General features: G+C 46.0%; 1 protein-coding gene and 1 long non-coding RNA gene across 3 annotated transcripts in view; one reads left to right on the top strand and one right to left on the bottom strand.

Moving 5' to 3' along the window:
* Nucleotides 1–17541, bottom strand: part of PLEKHM3 (pleckstrin homology domain containing M3) — an 86697-nt gene that overhangs the window by 61404 nt on the left and 7752 nt on the right. Inside the window, exons 2-4 of one of the 2 annotated variants that reach the window (XM_083473119.1) lie at nt 17321–17461; nt 14633–15518; nt 7106–8032 (exon numbers count right to left, since the gene is read on the bottom strand). In XM_083473119.1, the coding sequence (XP_083329245.1) occupies nt 7106–8032; nt 14633–15221 (1516 nt within the window). In that variant the 5' untranslated portion in view covers nt 15222–15518; nt 17321–17461. The remainder of the gene's footprint in view (nt 1–7105; nt 8033–14632; nt 15519–17320; nt 17462–17541) is intronic. The other variant, XM_083473120.1, reaches the window with a different exon arrangement.
* LOC310705025 lies at nt 15584–16472 on the top strand. The gene is made up of 3 exons (XR_014525165.1): nt 15584–15653; nt 15733–15757; nt 16218–16472. It is a non-coding gene; the product is annotated as an uncharacterized lncRNA (long non-coding RNA).

Raw genomic sequence — 17541 nt, 5'->3', positions numbered from 1 at the left:
GAGATACGGGCAGGGCAGGCAAAGAGTTTTCTGCAAGAGGATGGAGGGCAGGTTGAAGAGAAAATCACTCAGGATGAGACAGTCAAATCAGCCATGATAAAATGGGCTCAGGATATTGGGTATAACATCATGTTTGAGGACTGGGAAAGGTTATGGACCACCGGAATGAAATTCACGGCATGTAATGCCTTGAAGGAAAATATTATGAAAATGATTTATAGGTGGTACATGACCCCAGTCAAGCTTGCAAAAATATATCACCTGTCTGATAATAAATGTTGGAAATGTAAGGAGGCTGAAGGGACATTCTTTCACCTCTGGTGGACTTGTCCAAAAGTGAAGGCCTTCTGGGAAATGATCTATAATGAGTTAAAAAAGGTATTTAAGTATACCTTTCCCAAGAAACCAGAGGCCTTCCTCTTGGGCATGGTTGGCCAGAAAGTGTTAAAGAAGGATAGAACTTTCTTTATGTATGCAACTACAGCAGCAAGAATACTTATCGCAAAATATTGGAAGACACAAGATTTGCCCACACTGGAAGAGTGGCAGATGAAGGTGATGGACTATATGGAATTGACGGAAGTGACTGGCAGAATCCGAGATTTGGGAGAAGAAACAACGGAAGAGGACTGGAAAAAATTTAAGGACTATTTACAAAAACAATATAAGTTGTATGAATGTTAAAAATTTACACGATTCGGAAACTATAGCTTCAGCAATTAGATTTGGGAAACAGGAAATTATATTTTAAGTAAGAAAAGGTCAAAATCTAAGGTAATACTATGTTTAATTTAAGATATAAGTAACTGATGAAAAGTATGTTAAATTTAGAGGTATAGTATTTGAAAAGTACAAAATAAGGTACGAAACAAGGTAATAATTTGCTGATATCTTTATTATAAAGAATGCAGGGTAAGGGAGATGCGAGGAAGTCCAGTTAGTTATATAAAAAATGTGTTGAATGGTTGGTTTTCTTTTCTTCTTTTTCTTTTTTTCTTTTTCTTGTTCTTTTACTTTTTTCTTCAGTGTATGTTTCTAACTTTGTATTTGAAAACTTAATAAAATATTTATAAAAAAAGAAGAAGAGAAAATCCTTTCGCTTTTCTGGGGCTCAGGGAAGTCTCAGAGCCGGAGGTTGGGGAAGGGACCCCCTTTGCTCTGCCCTCTTCTCCCGTCTTAGATTCGCATGGGGGTCCCCGCCCGAGCTTGCCTGGCCACCGGGCCACACAAGGGCCGCGCTCTACGCGGCGCACCTTGCTAGCCGCGCAGCTGTCCTCCGCGGCTGTGGAGCGGCCCTGCGCCGGTGCCCAGCCCCTCTGGGCGCCCGCTGCGCTGCCAATGACAAGCGGGCGACGTCGCGGGCGGGGAAGGCGTCGCTTTCTTTCCCGATCCTTCATCCTCCCAGTCTTCCAGCCCTTTTTTGGGTTGGAAGCTCGTCTCGTTCGCCCTTCTCCTTTCTTCACCCTGCGCGCAATTTTCCTCCCTCGTCTCCCTCCCCATTTCTCCTTCCTTCCTGACTGACTGACTGACTGACTGACGGGCTTGGGCTCGGGCTCCGGGTCGGGCTCGGGCTCCGGGTCGGGCTCGGGCTCGGGCTCGGGCAGCCACAGCGTCGGCGGTGTTGGCGATCGGCGGCGCGGGGGAATGGCCCTCCCGGGGGAGCCGGCGCTGCTCAATGGGGTTGCCAAGGAGACAGGCCGGCCGCCCCCCTCCCCCGGCCCGGCGCCCCCCGCCGCACCGGTGCCCGTTATCGAGCTGGTGCGCGCCGGGCGCCCTATAAAAGCTGCGGACGCGCCCACCGCCGCCCGAGATTATTGGGGGGGCTGAGCCCCCCCAAACGAATTTTTGAGGGGGCTCGGGCCCCCTCAAGCCCCATGGAGTCGGCGCCTATGGGAATCACCATGAAGTTTACCATACTTAAATAACATATATGAAGTCGTTTGAATTCTCTAACACATTATATAAATTATGATTATGATTCCAAGCGTCATATCTGGGTTTGTAGCAGATTCTCCCTACCCTGGAATTGTTCGCTTTTCTCTTACAGCTGCTTGATTTCCCCCTTAAGTCTTTCCTATTGCAATGTGTGCATGGGAATCGGAAGTTTACAGGATGCCGACAGAGGCATTTAGCACCCTAACACTTGAGCAATAAGAAAAGCCATGTAAAAATAGTAAATGAACTGTATAACAATTGGGTCCATAGGATGAGGTTGCCATAAACAAAACAGGGTGGGAACAAGCTTCCTTAATATGTTTATACAGCACAAACTATAATGGGACCCCTGCCTGAGCTAAGCATATATACCCATTTCCTATTGCAATGCTTAGGCTGCAATCCTCTGCACCGTTACCTAGAATCAGGTCCCAGTAAACTCAATAGGCCATGCACAGGATCACACTATTAGGGCTGCAATCTTATTGGAAGTTTAGTAGGAGGCTACCCCAGTGGACTTCCTTCTGAGTAAAGGAGATCAGGAGCATGGTGCACATCCTAAGCATGGTATAATTACTAGCATTATTCTAGTCCAGCAATAGTTTCAAATGGCTTCAGTATCTCCTGAACAATTTGACTACATTCCTTAGTTTAATGCATAGCACAGGCAAGGGCAAATCTTTTTACTTCGTATTCAAAGGACACCCTGCCACCAAAACAAAACAAACCAAAACACAAAAGCAACCCCCCAAAATAACATTGCTGAATTAATAAGAAAGGGCTTTTAGATAAAATAATTCATGAAAGACAGGATTGCAATCAACAACTGGGAAAGATGCCTTGATGGTCCCTTTGAAACACTGGAGGTGATGAAATTCTTTGGCCGTTTGGCCCTGGACAGTTTGTATCTGGATCTGACCACTGATGCAGAGAAGATCCTAGGTGCTGAAAAGGACTTCACAGCAAAACAGAACCAGACACACTTATTCTGGTGGGAAGAGCTAAATGCAAATGGACAGAGTAAAACCTCTTCTCTTCCCAGGCAGAGTGAAGGCATCCGTTCCTGAAGGAAAAACTTTTCCCCTCCGTTTTTGTTTCTTTAATCTGCCCTCCTGACCCTGATACACTGAGAATCCATTTCCCCCCTTCCTCTTCTCCTTCTGCCACATCCCCAGGCCTGATATGGCTGCCCTGGCTTCTATCCGTGGTTGGGAAAATGCTAGCTGGCGCCCAAGATAAACTTGTCTAAAGCTACATTCTTCCTTACCCACTTCTGAGTGTCAGCTGTTTGTCTGGAAGCTTTGGCTGCAAAAGCTTTTAACAAGGAGGATAGGAAAAGGGGGGGATGTAGAGTGCAATTCAAACAAAACCAACTCTGGCCCCCCCAACCATCCCCCCCCCAAATCCCTGACACAAGAAAAAACAAAGAAAGAAACAAGGATTGGGGGGGGGGAGAGAACCTTCTCCCCAGCAAATCTTTCCAACAAACTCCTCTATCAGAGGTTCATTGTCAATCAATTAGTCAAGGCAGTGGGACTTAGTCGGTTGGGGGGCAGTTGCAGAGACAATAGGTCATATTACTATTTAATCACTTTTACTAAATAAATAAAGCAGCCCTAAGGTGCTGTCATGTCAAGGGAATTTACAGCAAAACAAAAAACCCCCAAGAAAGAAAAAGCCTAATTTTTCCATTACTTTTTTCCTCCCCTGAAGAACAAGAGAGGGTTATTACTGTAGCCTTAAGTCTCATCTTTGTGCAGCTCCTCTTTGATTCCCACTCGGACCCTGCCACTTTCTGGCACTAATTTGTCAGGCTGAACAAAGGAGGGATTTGTACCTCCTGTAAGGTCTCAATTAGGAAAGGCTTCTGCTGTATTATGTGCCATTCAGACAGGACACAATGATGGTAATTACAGGAATTTGCACTAAATGGCTGAAGAATTCGCAGCAAAACTTTTTTCCCTCCACCTCCACAAAGCTTGCCCCTCTTTTGCAGCTGTGGGGGAATTGGATGAGGGTAGGGGGGTGGAGAGAAGGGAAGGGTGGGCCTGAGGCCTACAAGATGCAATTACCAGCAGTATTCCTATTCAGTTAAACAGCCACCCCGCAAAGTTAAGACAGCGGACATCTTTCCAAGTGGGAAAAGACAAATGGCTACCTTCAACAAGGACTTTCAACAGGCAAGCCCGGTTCAGCCCAGTTTCCACAGCACGGCCTTTCCACTCGTTAGCGTGAACGCATTTATTATGTCGTTAAATTAAAATAAATGAATAATGACAATGTATCTTTTTGTTCTTCCCTTCAGGAAGCCCAGGGCTCTTTTCATGGGATTATGTGATCCATCTAGAATGAGCTGCAAGATTGCATGCACACACCTCAATCTATACCCAAGTTCACCTTTCCTGGGGAGAAATGTTGGTGTGAGCTAGGAAATCACAGCTAACTTTAACAGGGCATGAACCTCTATAGGGTTCTCCAGCTGGTAGTTTTTTTCTGAGGCACGGATCCTGCCCGAATGGCTCAGTAAAAACAGTAAAGTGCACCTTTCAGCCAATGCACAGCTGGAAACTACTAGCATAAATTGCCAGTGCAATGCTGCATACAAAAAACTGGGTTTTGAGCATACAAGGCCCAGGTTAAAAACCCTGCTCAACGACAAAACCTACTGGATCGCCTTGAGCTACTCACGAGATCTCAGGTCACCAATGCACATGCAGAGGTCCCTGGAGAGTTTCTGTTCGGAATGTGCCCATGCCCCAGATGAAGAAGGGTACAAGGCTTCTCTACAACCTTCTGCTGCGACCTGGATGGCAAAACACCGGAACCGTACACACACCTGCCCCCACCTACATCACCTCTAAAGTGTTTCCTTGCTGGAAAGATCTTAAAGGTAAGACTGGAGAGAGAAGGGGCTGCAAGGGGACTGCTGGAACACTAGTGAGCAACCTGGCTGTGTGCACAGATGCAACCGGCAGTGTCCAGCTTCAATATCTGCTAACATTTTGCCTTGCCTTCACTGGCTGTATCTGTGTATATCCAATACCTCAAGGACCACTGCTCTCCATATGAACCGACCCAGACCCTGCAATCATCATCTGACGCCTTTCTTCGTGTGCCTCCTCCGCAAGAGGTCTGGAGGGTGGCAACATGAGAAAGGGCCTTTTCTGCAGTGGCTCCGTTTGTAGAATGCTCTCCCCAAGGAGGCTCACTTGACACCTTCATTGCGCATCTTTAATCGCCAGGCTTGAACGTTGCTCTTTCACATACTATGGCTTTTTAAAAGTGTTTGTGGGAGCAGGGCTATCGGGTTTGTTTTTATTATTTGGTTTTATTATTTATTTTGTGTTCTCATTTTGTATCTTTATGTTGTGAACCGCCCCGTGATCTTTGGATGAAGGGCAGTATACCAATTTAATAATAAATGAATGCGCTCCTGCTTTCACACTGACCTTCTTCATAGGAGAACTTAGGGAAAGCTCCACTAGGAATTTGCCTGAACTCCTTCTGCTCTCCTAGATGGGAGCAAAGGCAGCTGATCTTCCACCCACTTTCAATATGAATGGGGAGAAGGTCAATCAGGAGTAATAACTGTGGGTCGAGGGTAAAGGTTTTTTGTTTTTGCAGAGAAGTCACCAGAAATGGAATATTGGGTGTGATGCAATAAAGGGGAAACAAACATAGTGAGCAGCCTCTCCCAAACTGGTGCCCTTCAAATGTTTGGGACTACAACTCCCATCAGTCAGTATGGGATGGGAGTTGTAGTCTAAGTGTCCAGGTGTTGCTAAACTAAGGAAGGCAGGGGGAGAGGAAATGGCTGGTTTATTTTAAAGCGAAATGTTCCATTTTTTAAAAGAATAATAATTACTATTTACAGAACAAGCACACCAGTCTCTCACTTCTAGAGGATCTCTATATGTAACTAAATAAGAAATTCAGCCTGCCAGAAAGGGGAAACCCACAATTCGCCAGCCAAATACTTTCCAAACACCACTTTTCAATTAAGATCCGTGAAATATGGTTGCTTTTCCGGGCTTTGACCCTAAACTTACTAATGCCAAATAGCTAAATCTCTCCTTAACATGCAGGAACAGAATGATGGCAATAAAAGGATTTATTTTTTTAAAAAAAAACTTTCAAAACAAGGTTGGCTGACCTAAAATATAAAGACAATTTACTGACACTGCCCCCTGCTGGAAAGACTAATTGCTGCATTCCTGGGCATCGGCAATCAGGTGTGTTACTACCACAAGATCCCTTCCAAAACGTTTCTCAGCCTCCTGACCCCGTTCAGCGGCTGGGGAGGCACAGATAAGTATAGGCTGTGCCCAGTGGGGCTTAAATTTTTATTATTTATTAAATCTGAATACTGCCCTTCATCCGAAGATCACAGGGCGGTTCGCAACATAAAAATACAAAATGAAAACACAATGTGATGAAGACCTCCAACAGAGAAGCATGGCCCATGCTTCTCTGTTGGAGAGATAAGGTGTCTCTATGGAGGCACCTTAGGGACGCGGGCGGCGCTGTGGGTTAAAGCCTCAGCGCCTAGGACTTGCCGATCGCATGGTCGGCGGTTTGAATCCCCGCGGCGGGGTGCGCTCCCGTCGTTCGGTCCCAGCGCCTGCCAACCTAGCAGTTCAAAAGCACCCCCGGGTGCAAGTAGATAAATAGGGACCGCTTACCAGCGGGAAGGTAAACGGCGTTCCGTGTGCTGCGCTGGCTCGCCAGATGCAGCTTGTCACGCTGGAAGTGTCTGCGGACAGCGCTGGCTCCCGGCCTATAGAGTGAGATGAGTGCACAACCATAGAGTCTGGCAAGACTGGCCCGAACGGGCAGGGGTACCTTTACCTTTACGGAGGCACCTTATTTAGGCAGCCAGGTTGCCCAGCCTGTTCCCCAAGTCTCCACTTGGATCCCTGCTGGTGCAAATCAGGACCTACTTAAAGGACCAGGTGCCAGAAGACTTGTAAGCCCTGGCAGCTCATCACAAGCCATGCATCCATGAACCATGCCAGCACAGCTAGTGATACACAGAAAGATCGCCCAAGTTATAGAATTGCAACAGGAAGCTGTGCAAAACTCAGCAGAAAGCCCTTATACCTTGGAAAGGCATGTCAAGTAGTAAAGGCAGGCAGAACAAGTACAAAACGTCCGACATTTATTTGCTTACCTGCACACTTGAAACTTTGGGCAGTCAGTCCTCTTTCCAACGACAAGGTGGTCAGGATGCTCAGAAAGCTGGTGGTAACCGACTGGCGTTTGATCTTCCTATGCTCTTTTCCGCACGACAGGCCTTGGGTTTTGTTTCTGAGCGTCACTTGCAGATTCTGACCCAAGCTCCTGGTTGCATTGGCGGCAGACTTCAAGGCCTCCATCCATTCCTGAGCTCTTTGACGGGTTTCTGCCCGCAGACGAAGCACATCTTGAGGAAAGATAACCTGAAAGCAAGAGTCACAATCATCCAGAATATCAGTCTGGACAGACAGGCACACGTCAATGTTGTAGCTCAACAGAGGGTCTTCGTCAAGCCCACCGGTTTGAAAAGCCATGAGGAGAGACCGGCTGAGTACAAAATGGAATGCTTTCCAGTTATTCTGGAGCGTCAGTCTGTAAAGAGTCCCTGATTTGAGAATGTTTTGGTAGTCCTTGATGTTTTGGGTCAACGATGCGGACTGGAAGAATTGGGTAGGTTCCTTCTGTAAACCACGATTTTGGATGATGCCGCGCTCATCGTTGTCTAATTTCTGCGAGCGCCCCAGATCTCCCTGGGACCTCATGAAAGATGGTACTGAGGAATGAACAGCTTCCCAAAGCTTCTGCCCCCAGTCCAAGGCCTCCCATGGAGACTCTGCCTTAAGCTGCAGGTGCGAGTTATTGAAGAGCACTGCATCAACCACATTCATTTCCACATTGATGCTTTGGAAATGCAAAAGCAGGTAGACAGTAGGAAGGTTCTGGTTCCCACTGTTGTCAAGCCAATACAGGTACAGTTTGTATGGAGTGAGTTCTGCGCAGCATGTCTGCCAATAGCTGTCATGGTTGTTCTTAATTTCCAAGTATCCTTTCTTCAGGATATTTGAGAACGTCGGCTTGTGTTCTAGAAGAGAGTTGAAATAAATGTTAACTACAAATATTTTAAGGGACGCGGGTGGTGCTGTTGGTTAAACCACAGAGCCTAGGACTTGCTGATCAGAAGGTCGGCGGTTCAAATCCCCACAATGGGGTGAGCTCCCGTTGCTACCCGGTCCCTGCTCCTGCCAGCTTAGCAGTTCGAAAGCATGTCAAAGTGCAAGTAGATAAATAGGTACTGCTCCGGCAGGAAGGTAAACGGCATTTCCATGCGCTGCTCTGGTTCGCCAGAAGCGGCTTAGTCATGCTGGCCACATGACCTGGAAGCTGTACGCCAGCTCCCTTGGCCAATAAAGCGAGATGAGCGCCGCAACCCCAGAGTCGGTCACGACTGGACCTAATGGTCAGGGGTCCCTTTACCTTTACCTTACAAACATCTTAAACTTCCTTCTCTATTGCAGTTTCTCAAATGGTGGGCCTCAGGCCACTTTCAAGTGGGACTCAGTGCCACAGCCCAGCCAGGGCCTTCTCACTCTCCTGCCATGCTCACTTACCATGCTCTAGTCTTCTAGTTGGACCAGTGGCACTGCCAGCAAACCTCCCCGGGCAAAATTAAGATGACAGGAAGAAGAGAGAAGGGAGATTTTCCCCAGTGTTATCAGACAGCAACAGAAAGAACTGAAATGTGCCCACTGGTCCAACAAGGTTGGCAACTGCACTGCCAGATGTTCTTTAGCTGCAATCCCTGCATTGCAGGACGTTGGACTAGATGATCCATTATGTCTCTTCTAACTCTAGCTATATGAGTCTTTATTATGATAACCCATCCTGGGAACTGACGCTGAAGGGCAACTAAGAAATCTAATAAATGAGTAATTGTCGTCTGCACAACAGTTTTTCAAGTTTGCAGATGGGTCCATTGGCCTAAAAAGATTGGCAAGCCCTGATCAAATCACTCTGGAAGTTAGTTTTCAAATACAATGAACAAACAATTGGGTTTGAGGTATCAATGAAATGTTTCCTTTGGCTACGTGGAAACTATTGTCAAAAATTCAGATTTAGAGTCTTCTGATGGCAACAAAGATGTCTGTTGCATTTTGTTGGGAAAAGGACCCACACCAGCACCCCAAACTTGCAAAATGGCTCCACTACATTTGGGTCAGAGCTATGATGATTCAAGTGATTTAATCAGATGTACATTCATGAAAACAGGGTGACTGAAAACTGCAAGTGGACGGACTTGGCTTGTAGCTTTGTCAGTTACTGCCCACTGGGGAGTCAAAGCACTTACTGGTAACTGGACTAGGACAATCGACTTGTAACAAGAGAGACTAACAATTCCAATTAATTATTCCTTTTTACTGAGCCGTAAAAACTCAGGAGTTGATTTCAAGAATCTGAACATTATTGGCAGTGTCATTACATGACACACGGGTGCTTTTCAATGGGCTTCATTATACTAAGAACTACTCCTCAAAATAAATGCAACGAAAGCAGGAAATTAAGTGAATCTAAAAGCAAAGAGTATGACAGATTTACAACTCAACTCAGATGCAAGAACATTACTTCCAGTTACAGGATTTCAACCTTAAGGTGACATAGCAGGTGATAAAGGTGAGAAACTCTGAAGAAACAATACCTGAAATTACATTGTGAGTGGGTAGGACTGAGCGACATCTGGTTTTCAATACGGCAATATATCACCAGCTAAACATTGCAATACTGTATACCAATACATCACAATGTCTGAAATGATGGAACCATGTAGAGGCGAACAGTAGGGCTGGGCGATAACTGCTTTCCAACATTGTGATATGTCACCAGCTAAACATCACAATATAATGATATATCACAATGTATGAAATAAGGATGGAACTAAGTAGAGGTATTGGCAGGTTTTCCCCACATTGTGATTTTTGCATAGCACATGCACACACACACACATCATGATTTGCAATATATTGCCAGGTCAAAAGTTATGAAACCGGTATCACAATATGGACTTCAAACTGGTTTTGGACGATGTATCGCCGAGCCCTAACAGGAGTTCCATTTTAGTTCTGCATAACTTGCGTCTCCTGCACATACCTGACATCACAGGATGAAGCGAATCCCTCCCGGTGGCATTACTCCCTCTTCTCTCTCGCAAACGCCTACTATGCACCCATGTTCAGGGACTATGTGCTCCCACTGGGCTCTCCTACCTTCTCTTTTGTGGGTTGTGCTTCTAAACAGTGGTTTAAAGAGTGCAAAGGAATTTGATCCCTGCCTATAGGGATGCCTGGGGGTCTGCAGGGCTGGCTATGCCACTGGTGGGCTAGGTAATACATCGCCCAAAATTGGTTTGAAGCCCACATCATGGTAACAGTTTCGGAATATTCAACATGGTGATATACAGTGGAACTTAATTCGTTCCGGAGGTCTGTTCTTAACCTGAAACTGTTCTTAACCTGAAGCACCACTTTAGCTAATGGGGCCTCCTCCTGCTGCTGCCGCGCTGCCGGAGAACGATTTCTGTTCTCATCCTGAAGCAAAGTTCTTAACCCGAGGTACTATTTCTGGGTTAGCGGAGTCTGTAACCTGAAGCATATGTAACCCAAGGTACCATTGTATTGTGAATCGTGATGGGCGGGAGCTATGTAATGAGAAGTGATGTCGCTTCTCTTTTGATTCCTGCTGCCCCTGTTGTACTATAAAATAACAGATGTAACAATATGTTAAAGATAAGTAAAAATGCATCAGTATTGGAACCCTAAGTAGTAGCAGTTGCCAGGACATTACCCCGTTTGACTCTAAATTGTTGAATCCTTATTTCAGACACTTTGGTATATCATGATGTTTAGTGGGTGATATATTGTGATGTTGAATTCAGACAAAGGAGGGGTTGCTATGGCACTGCCTTGCACATTGAGTTTTTCGAGATGCACTGCCACCACTGTGAGTTCATCGGCTCCCTCCACATTTGGGTGTTGCCATTGATAGAAAGTTTCTGATTGGTGGGGAATGGCAGAACTTCCAGGGGTGCTGGGGAGAGTGCCTGTCACTTTTGCATTTCCTGGATATGTGCATGTCTCCCTCCCAGGCTGAGAATGCGTCGGATTTGGTGCTTGTGTAGTAACAATGCATCTTCACGTCTGCCGTAACGCGAGCGCATAACATCCAAAACTCCAGCTTCCAAAAAGGAGCTTTATTTCACATAAACTGCTGGGGCAGTGGGGGGGGGGGTAATTAAATTCAATCTAAATTGGAAAAAGAAAAGGCCTTTTAAAAAAAAGTGTTGATGAGGCAAGCGTATAAGGAAGAAGCCAATTTGATTTGCCTTCCCTCTCTGGTCCTAACATTCGTTGGGATTTCTGCGCTAACTCAAAAGCCATTAATTTCTTTGAAAGCCCTTTGTAGTGCCAATCATGTGTATATATTCCACAGTTACCTTCCCTTTCTGTTAATCATCCAATAAGAGAAACAGCGCAGCTACCGCAGACCCAAAGTGAAACTTCAGCCCATTGTTCTTGTTTCCATCAAGCACAGGTGACTCTTCCTGGCTTCTCACAGGTTTTATGCCACACTCACCACTGCTTCCCCTCCCTCCTGCCTTTAGCAGAGACTTGCTTGTCTTTTGTTGAAAGAGAGAGAGGGGGGGGGGAGCTGTCTCTCCTCCCCATCTTTCACAGCCAGACAGTCTCTCTGCCACCTTTTTCTCTCCAGCTCCTGTGAACTGGCTTCATCCGCTCCCACTTAAACTGGGACAATGAGAGTGGCCGGCTTGATTAAAATTCAAATGCAGCGGACCCTTCTGATTTGAGAAGTGGCCGGCTCCTGACATAGACAGGTGGAATCACAGCTGCCCCCCCCCCCAATCTCTCACTCTGGTTCCCTCCTGCCACCTCACCTGCCTGGTGTACAAAAGCTGCATAATACCTTTCCGCTGAGTGCTTTCTGTCCACCCTCTAAAATGGAAGCAGCGTTTCTCTTCACTCTTTCCCCAAACAAGGAAATTAAATCAAGGCAGAGCGAATCAGAGCCCATCATAGAAAATAGGAGATAATCACGCCAAATAGCCTACATCTGGGGTGCCTTCCTTTTTTTAAAAAAAAAGTAATTTCTTGAGAAATAAGGACCCAAAGAAGAAAACAGCGAAGAAAACAACCTGCTGAGAGCCTTATAAGATTCCTCTTATCTACAGATTATATCCCTTTTCTTGCTGTATTAGGCCTCATTACGATCTTTTTTGCATACGCTGTGTTTCAAAAACAGTTGTTCACAGAGGCCAACATTTCTCTCCTTTTGTGCTCAAATAGTCTCCCCAGGTACTAGAAGAGGAAAAATTTGAAAGTGGCATGAGCAAAACCTGGGATGTTTATCACGGATAAATAATCTTGTATTGGTGGTCTGGTCTGCAAATAATAGAAGAGCTGTCTGATGGAATCAGCCCCCAAATCCATCTACAGTGGTGCCCCGCAAGACGAATGCCTCGCAAGACGGAAAACTCACTAGACGAAAGAGTTTTCCGTTTTGGAGGTGCTTCGCAAAACGAATTTCCTATGGGCTTGCTTCGCAAGACGACAATGTCTTGCGAGTTCCTGCTGGTTTTCCCCCCTCCCCCCTTTTTCTAAGCCGCTTATCAGCTGATCTGATCAGCAGATAAGCCACTAAGAGCCGCTAATAGCGCTAATCCTTCAATGGGCTTGCTTCGCAAGACACCGCTAGATGAAGAGAATCACAGAACGGATTCTTTTCGTCTTGTGAGGCACCACTGTAGCACAGCCTTGTAATGAAGCCCACAAAAGATACCTGCAAAGGAAGGATAGAAATGCAGCTAGCCTGTCTAGGACTGGCAGCTGTGGGAACTGAGAGCTCCGGCCCCCTGCAAAACTGCCCCATCCCTGCTGAGCAGAGAGGAAATGAATTTCCCCCTCAGGCAGCCTGCTTGGTTTCTATACTGGGTGCCAAGGATGGATGGAGAGCACCATGTTGGTATGCGGTCCCTTGTTGCCCATGGCTATCAGGTGAGTGCTTCCAATATAAGGCTGAACAGGTGCCTTGAGGGAGCTTGAACATGGCATGGAGGGGCATCCGTGCTTCCTCATTGGCTTCCCATCCCCAGTGGCAGACTGCCTTGTAATGCAGATGTTCCATTTAGCTCTTATGCCTAATCTCCATTGATAGGCCTGTCTTCCATGAATCGTCTGACTTGGTCAGGCCACCCCTGGAGTACTGTGTTCAGTTCTACGGAACTCTCTCCCTTCAAAGGTGCTCATCATATCCAACCTAAACTTTGGATTTTTAAACTGGTTTTAAAAAAACAAACGTTCAGTGGTGCCCCGCAAGACGAATGCCTCACAAGATGGAAAGCCCGCTAGACGAAAGGGTTTTCAGTTTTGGAGGTGCTTCGCAAAACGAATTTCCTATGGGCTTGCTTCGCAAGACGACAATGCCTTGCAAGTTCCTGCGGGTTTTTCCCCCCTTTCCCCCCTTTTTCTAAGCCGCTAAGCCGATTATCAGCTGATCCGATCAGCAGATAAGCCGCTAAAAGCCACTAATAGCGCTAATCCACTAATCCTTCAATGGGCTTGCTTCGCAAGATGAAAAAACCGCTAGACGAAGAGAATCACAGAACGGATTCTTTTCGTCTTGCGAGGCACCACTGTATCTTCCAAGTCGCCCTTTCCTAGTAGCCCTTTCCATGTTACAAAATATACAGTTGGCCCGCCACTTAAGCGAGGGTTCGGTTCTAGGGGCACATGTGCAAAGGCAAAATCATGCAATATCAGGAACCCCTGGAACGCACCCCCCCCCCCCGCACTCCCAGAGCCTTCCCCAAGACCACCTCTGGGAGCATTCCAGAGACCTCTTGCAACCTTCCAGATCCTAGTAAGCAAGGAAAATCCACTGGGTGCACGGGACAGGGGGAAATAAATACATGGAGAGTGGGTAACGTGAGTTTCCCCTGCTCTCCATTTATTTATTTAACACACACATAAGGTTGTGATCACATATGTAAAATGAGCAAAAGTTGCAGGCCCACTGTAGTATGATTTCTTCTTTTAGCAGCCTTTGTACTAAAAAAACAACACCCCAAATCCTGGCCAAATCCAGGTCATTGCACTTACAGTGTTTTCCTTACACTGTGATGCTCCTTGGGCCAAATATAAATAATGTGATAAACTAAAGTGCTAAAAATTAGCCATAGTGTCAGAACTGCATAGGCTGACCATCCTGGGATTCAAAGTCACTACCTTTGTCCTCATAGAAAGAATCAGCGAACAGAGCACCCTCCAGATTCTCTCCCTTACTTCCAGATACTGTAGTGAGCTGGGTAGCATAATTTAGACAGGCTGCAGAATCAAAGTCTTCTACTGCCAAATGTGTCACAGAAATATTTATATTTACAACTGTAACTCAAGTTGAGTTCCTCTGCTTTTAAGGTTGAGAAATGGGCAACTTGCTTGAGACAACCTTTGCAACCCATGGTGGGAATTGGGAACTGAATTTTGAAGGTTCACAGCTCCAAGTCCAACCTGGGATTGTGTTGCCTCATTGAACCTGTCACTTTCCGCCTTCGATAAGAGATAGGAACCAAAAGGAGGAGGAGGAGGAAGCCAGGTGCAGCAAAGTATCAAGCACTCACCAGAGTTCCCTTGAATGTCCTCTCCCTTTTCGAATCCAGTTGGTGCAAATGAAAGTTTAGGACATCGATTGTCTTGATTAGACGGCTGCTGTGAAGACGCATCAGCTAAGATGACACCCCAGTCTATGTGGCTGACGTCTGAGCGTGACCGGTTGTGGCCTGGCTTGAAAGTGGCCGTCTCCTCACTCTGCACTATAATATCGTTCACAGAACGGGGCCGACCCCGCCTCCTCTGGCAGATGTTAAAAGCTGAGGCCTCTCCCCGTTCCACCCAAGAGAGGTTGTCTGGAACCATTCCCCTTTGTACTCCAAACTGTTCTTTGGCAGGAATTGCAGTCTGCACTTTGGTTTCCAAGAGTCCGTTTTTGCAGTGCTCCCAAACGAGGTTGGTTTTCCCCAAAGTGATGTTCCTCAGGTCTCCGCAGGCTGCAATCCTATTAAACACTTCGTGGCCGACCAACTCAGGAACTTCCTGGACCCCATAAACCTCTGGCGGCTGCACATTCTCTCGTTTAGCATCAAAGGTGCTAAAGAAATCTTCCGTCACTTCCAAGGCCGGGCTGATGTCATCGACTTCCAACGCCTCCATTTTATCGGCAGTCAGACCAGAAGCTTTGGGGGAATTTTGTCAAAAAACAACATAAAAATTCCAGGCGCAGAAGAGGAAGGTGCCTCTGGAAAGATTCTGACACTGCTTGAACGAGGAGGTGATGGGAGCTAAATGATTAGGGTTGCAACTGGCATTGGCCTTCAGATGTTTGGCTTGTCTTCCCTTTGTAAACGTGCTACTGAAGAATAACTTGCCCTCTGACTTACCAGTCTAAATGGTAAGATAGGATGGGAGGGTATTGGCTGTGCAGTAGAAGTCCGCAGAATCTGGATTTTCCTGTAAAACATGTTACAAAACCATGTTAGTGAAGTTGCTCTCTCACCAGAGACAGGGCGAGTGGAACACCAGCAGAGAGATGCTGTTCTGCATGTCTTATCTGCAAAACGCCTATCAACACTCAAATGTTATAGGGTTGTCCGAGTATGGGCCATAACTTCACTAGACTAACTAAAGGAAGATTGCAAGTGCTTCAAGTTCCCCCAGGCTGTAGAAAAAGTGGTGCAAAGGGAACGGAGGTGTAATGGTTCTAGGGGTTGCTCGTGCGTAAGCCGGTGCTTATCTCCCCGGCTGGGTGCAAACACCTGGCTGGATTGCCTGAGTGAACCTTTTCTGTCCGGACAGCCACTCACCCGTGGCTGACTCAATCGCTGGCAGAATCCGTCAGTGGGCGTTTCTTAAACTTCTTCCAGCAAAGAAGCTCTTTGACACCTAGTCTCCTCCTACTCTCTCTGCGCGAAAGCCTTCTGCGCAAGGAGGGCGTGGGCAGCAGAGGACCCCTACTCTCCCCGCTGGTCCCACGCAAGGAGTCATGGGACCGCCTCGCCGCCTCCCCCATCTGCCCCCCTTCTCCACTCGTGCTACGCTGATTCTCTTCCCCAGAAGATGGGCTGCTTCTCCTGATCCCTGGACGCTCTCTGGAATCCCTCTGGCTTTTGCTCTCTCCCTCCAGCACTGATGGCAGTTCCCTGACAGGAGGTTAGGAGTCTGAGGGGGAAGATGCAAGGCGACGAGGTAGAGAGCTCAAGGGGTAGCCAACATTCACAGACACTTGGTTTCTGAAGCTCTGGGGAGAGGAGAAGAATCAGTGGGGCAACAACCATATTTTCCTCCTTAGGCTTTTTGGTCCCAAGAACACACACTTCAGAGATGTCTCTACCTTAATAGCCCTCACAGATATTTTTTCTTTACAACTGATCACACTTCTTTTGTCTAAGATACACTTGCACCTGATTGTGTTTTCTTGACCTAAGAAGCCCTTTGTGGCAAAGTCCAAGTACATACATATTTATCACTCTGCACTGTTAATTAATATACGTTGCAGAACATTTCCTGGGCAGGTATATTCCCTGTTTGTTATTCTTTAACTTGAGTGGCTGCCTGTGAAAAGGGTTTCAGTGCCAATGGCACTGTGACAAACAATTTGTTTACATCTCTTGGTTCAGTCAAAGCAATTGACCCCATTTTCTAGTTAAACTACTCTTGTGTTCTTCAGACCAAAACACATCTAGTAACTTAAATAGCCACAAATTAACACCCACCAGCCCATAAATACTGTGATTTATTTTCATAATTTAAGCTAGCAATTAAACTGCCTAGACATTCAACAATTTAGTATATTATGTGCAAGGTTAACTGACTAAAATGCTTTGATCGGCTGTTACTTTTTTTAAATGATATTTATTAAGTTTTCAAAGGAAAAAAATAACATAAATAAAAAAAAGAAGAAAAAACAAAAATACAAAATACAAAATAGAGAAAAAAGATAAAAAACATTTAAAAAGAAAACACATCAATCTTTTCATGTCATATATTCATATCCTTGCTTCCCTGACCTCCTCACACCTCCCTTTTTTGTATTCCAATTCAATTAGTTAATTAATTCAGCAATTTCTTTCCCTCTTTGTTTTTATCTTAATCCTTTAACTTAATATAACTTTGAGTTCTCACCTGTTAATAATCCATTTTTCATACACCTAAAACATTGCTGCTTAAACCACTTAACTTCATTCTGACATCATTCTAACATTCATTTGATCGGCTGTTACTTTTACATGGCAATCTTATACAGGTCTACTCACAATCAAGCCCCGTGGAGATCCACCAGGTAAAATGCGGCCTTGGAGATCACTTTTTCTTAGATTGGCATTGTAAGCATTTTCTGCCGCATCACTTGGGTACATTTTACTGCCAAAATATTTATCAGTTGCAAATCGCAAGCCCTGTGATGGGAAGACATGACTCAGCGTCATTGTACAATAGTGGAGAAACCACGATGCAGCGAGATTTCCACAATCAAAGG

This window comes from Podarcis liolepis, assembly GCF_965112155.1.
Source record: "Podarcis liolepis genome assembly, chromosome: 1".
Taxonomy (NCBI): domain Eukaryota; kingdom Metazoa; phylum Chordata; class Lepidosauria; order Squamata; family Lacertidae; genus Podarcis; species Podarcis liolepis.
This window is presented reverse-complemented; position numbering and strand designations above follow the sequence as displayed.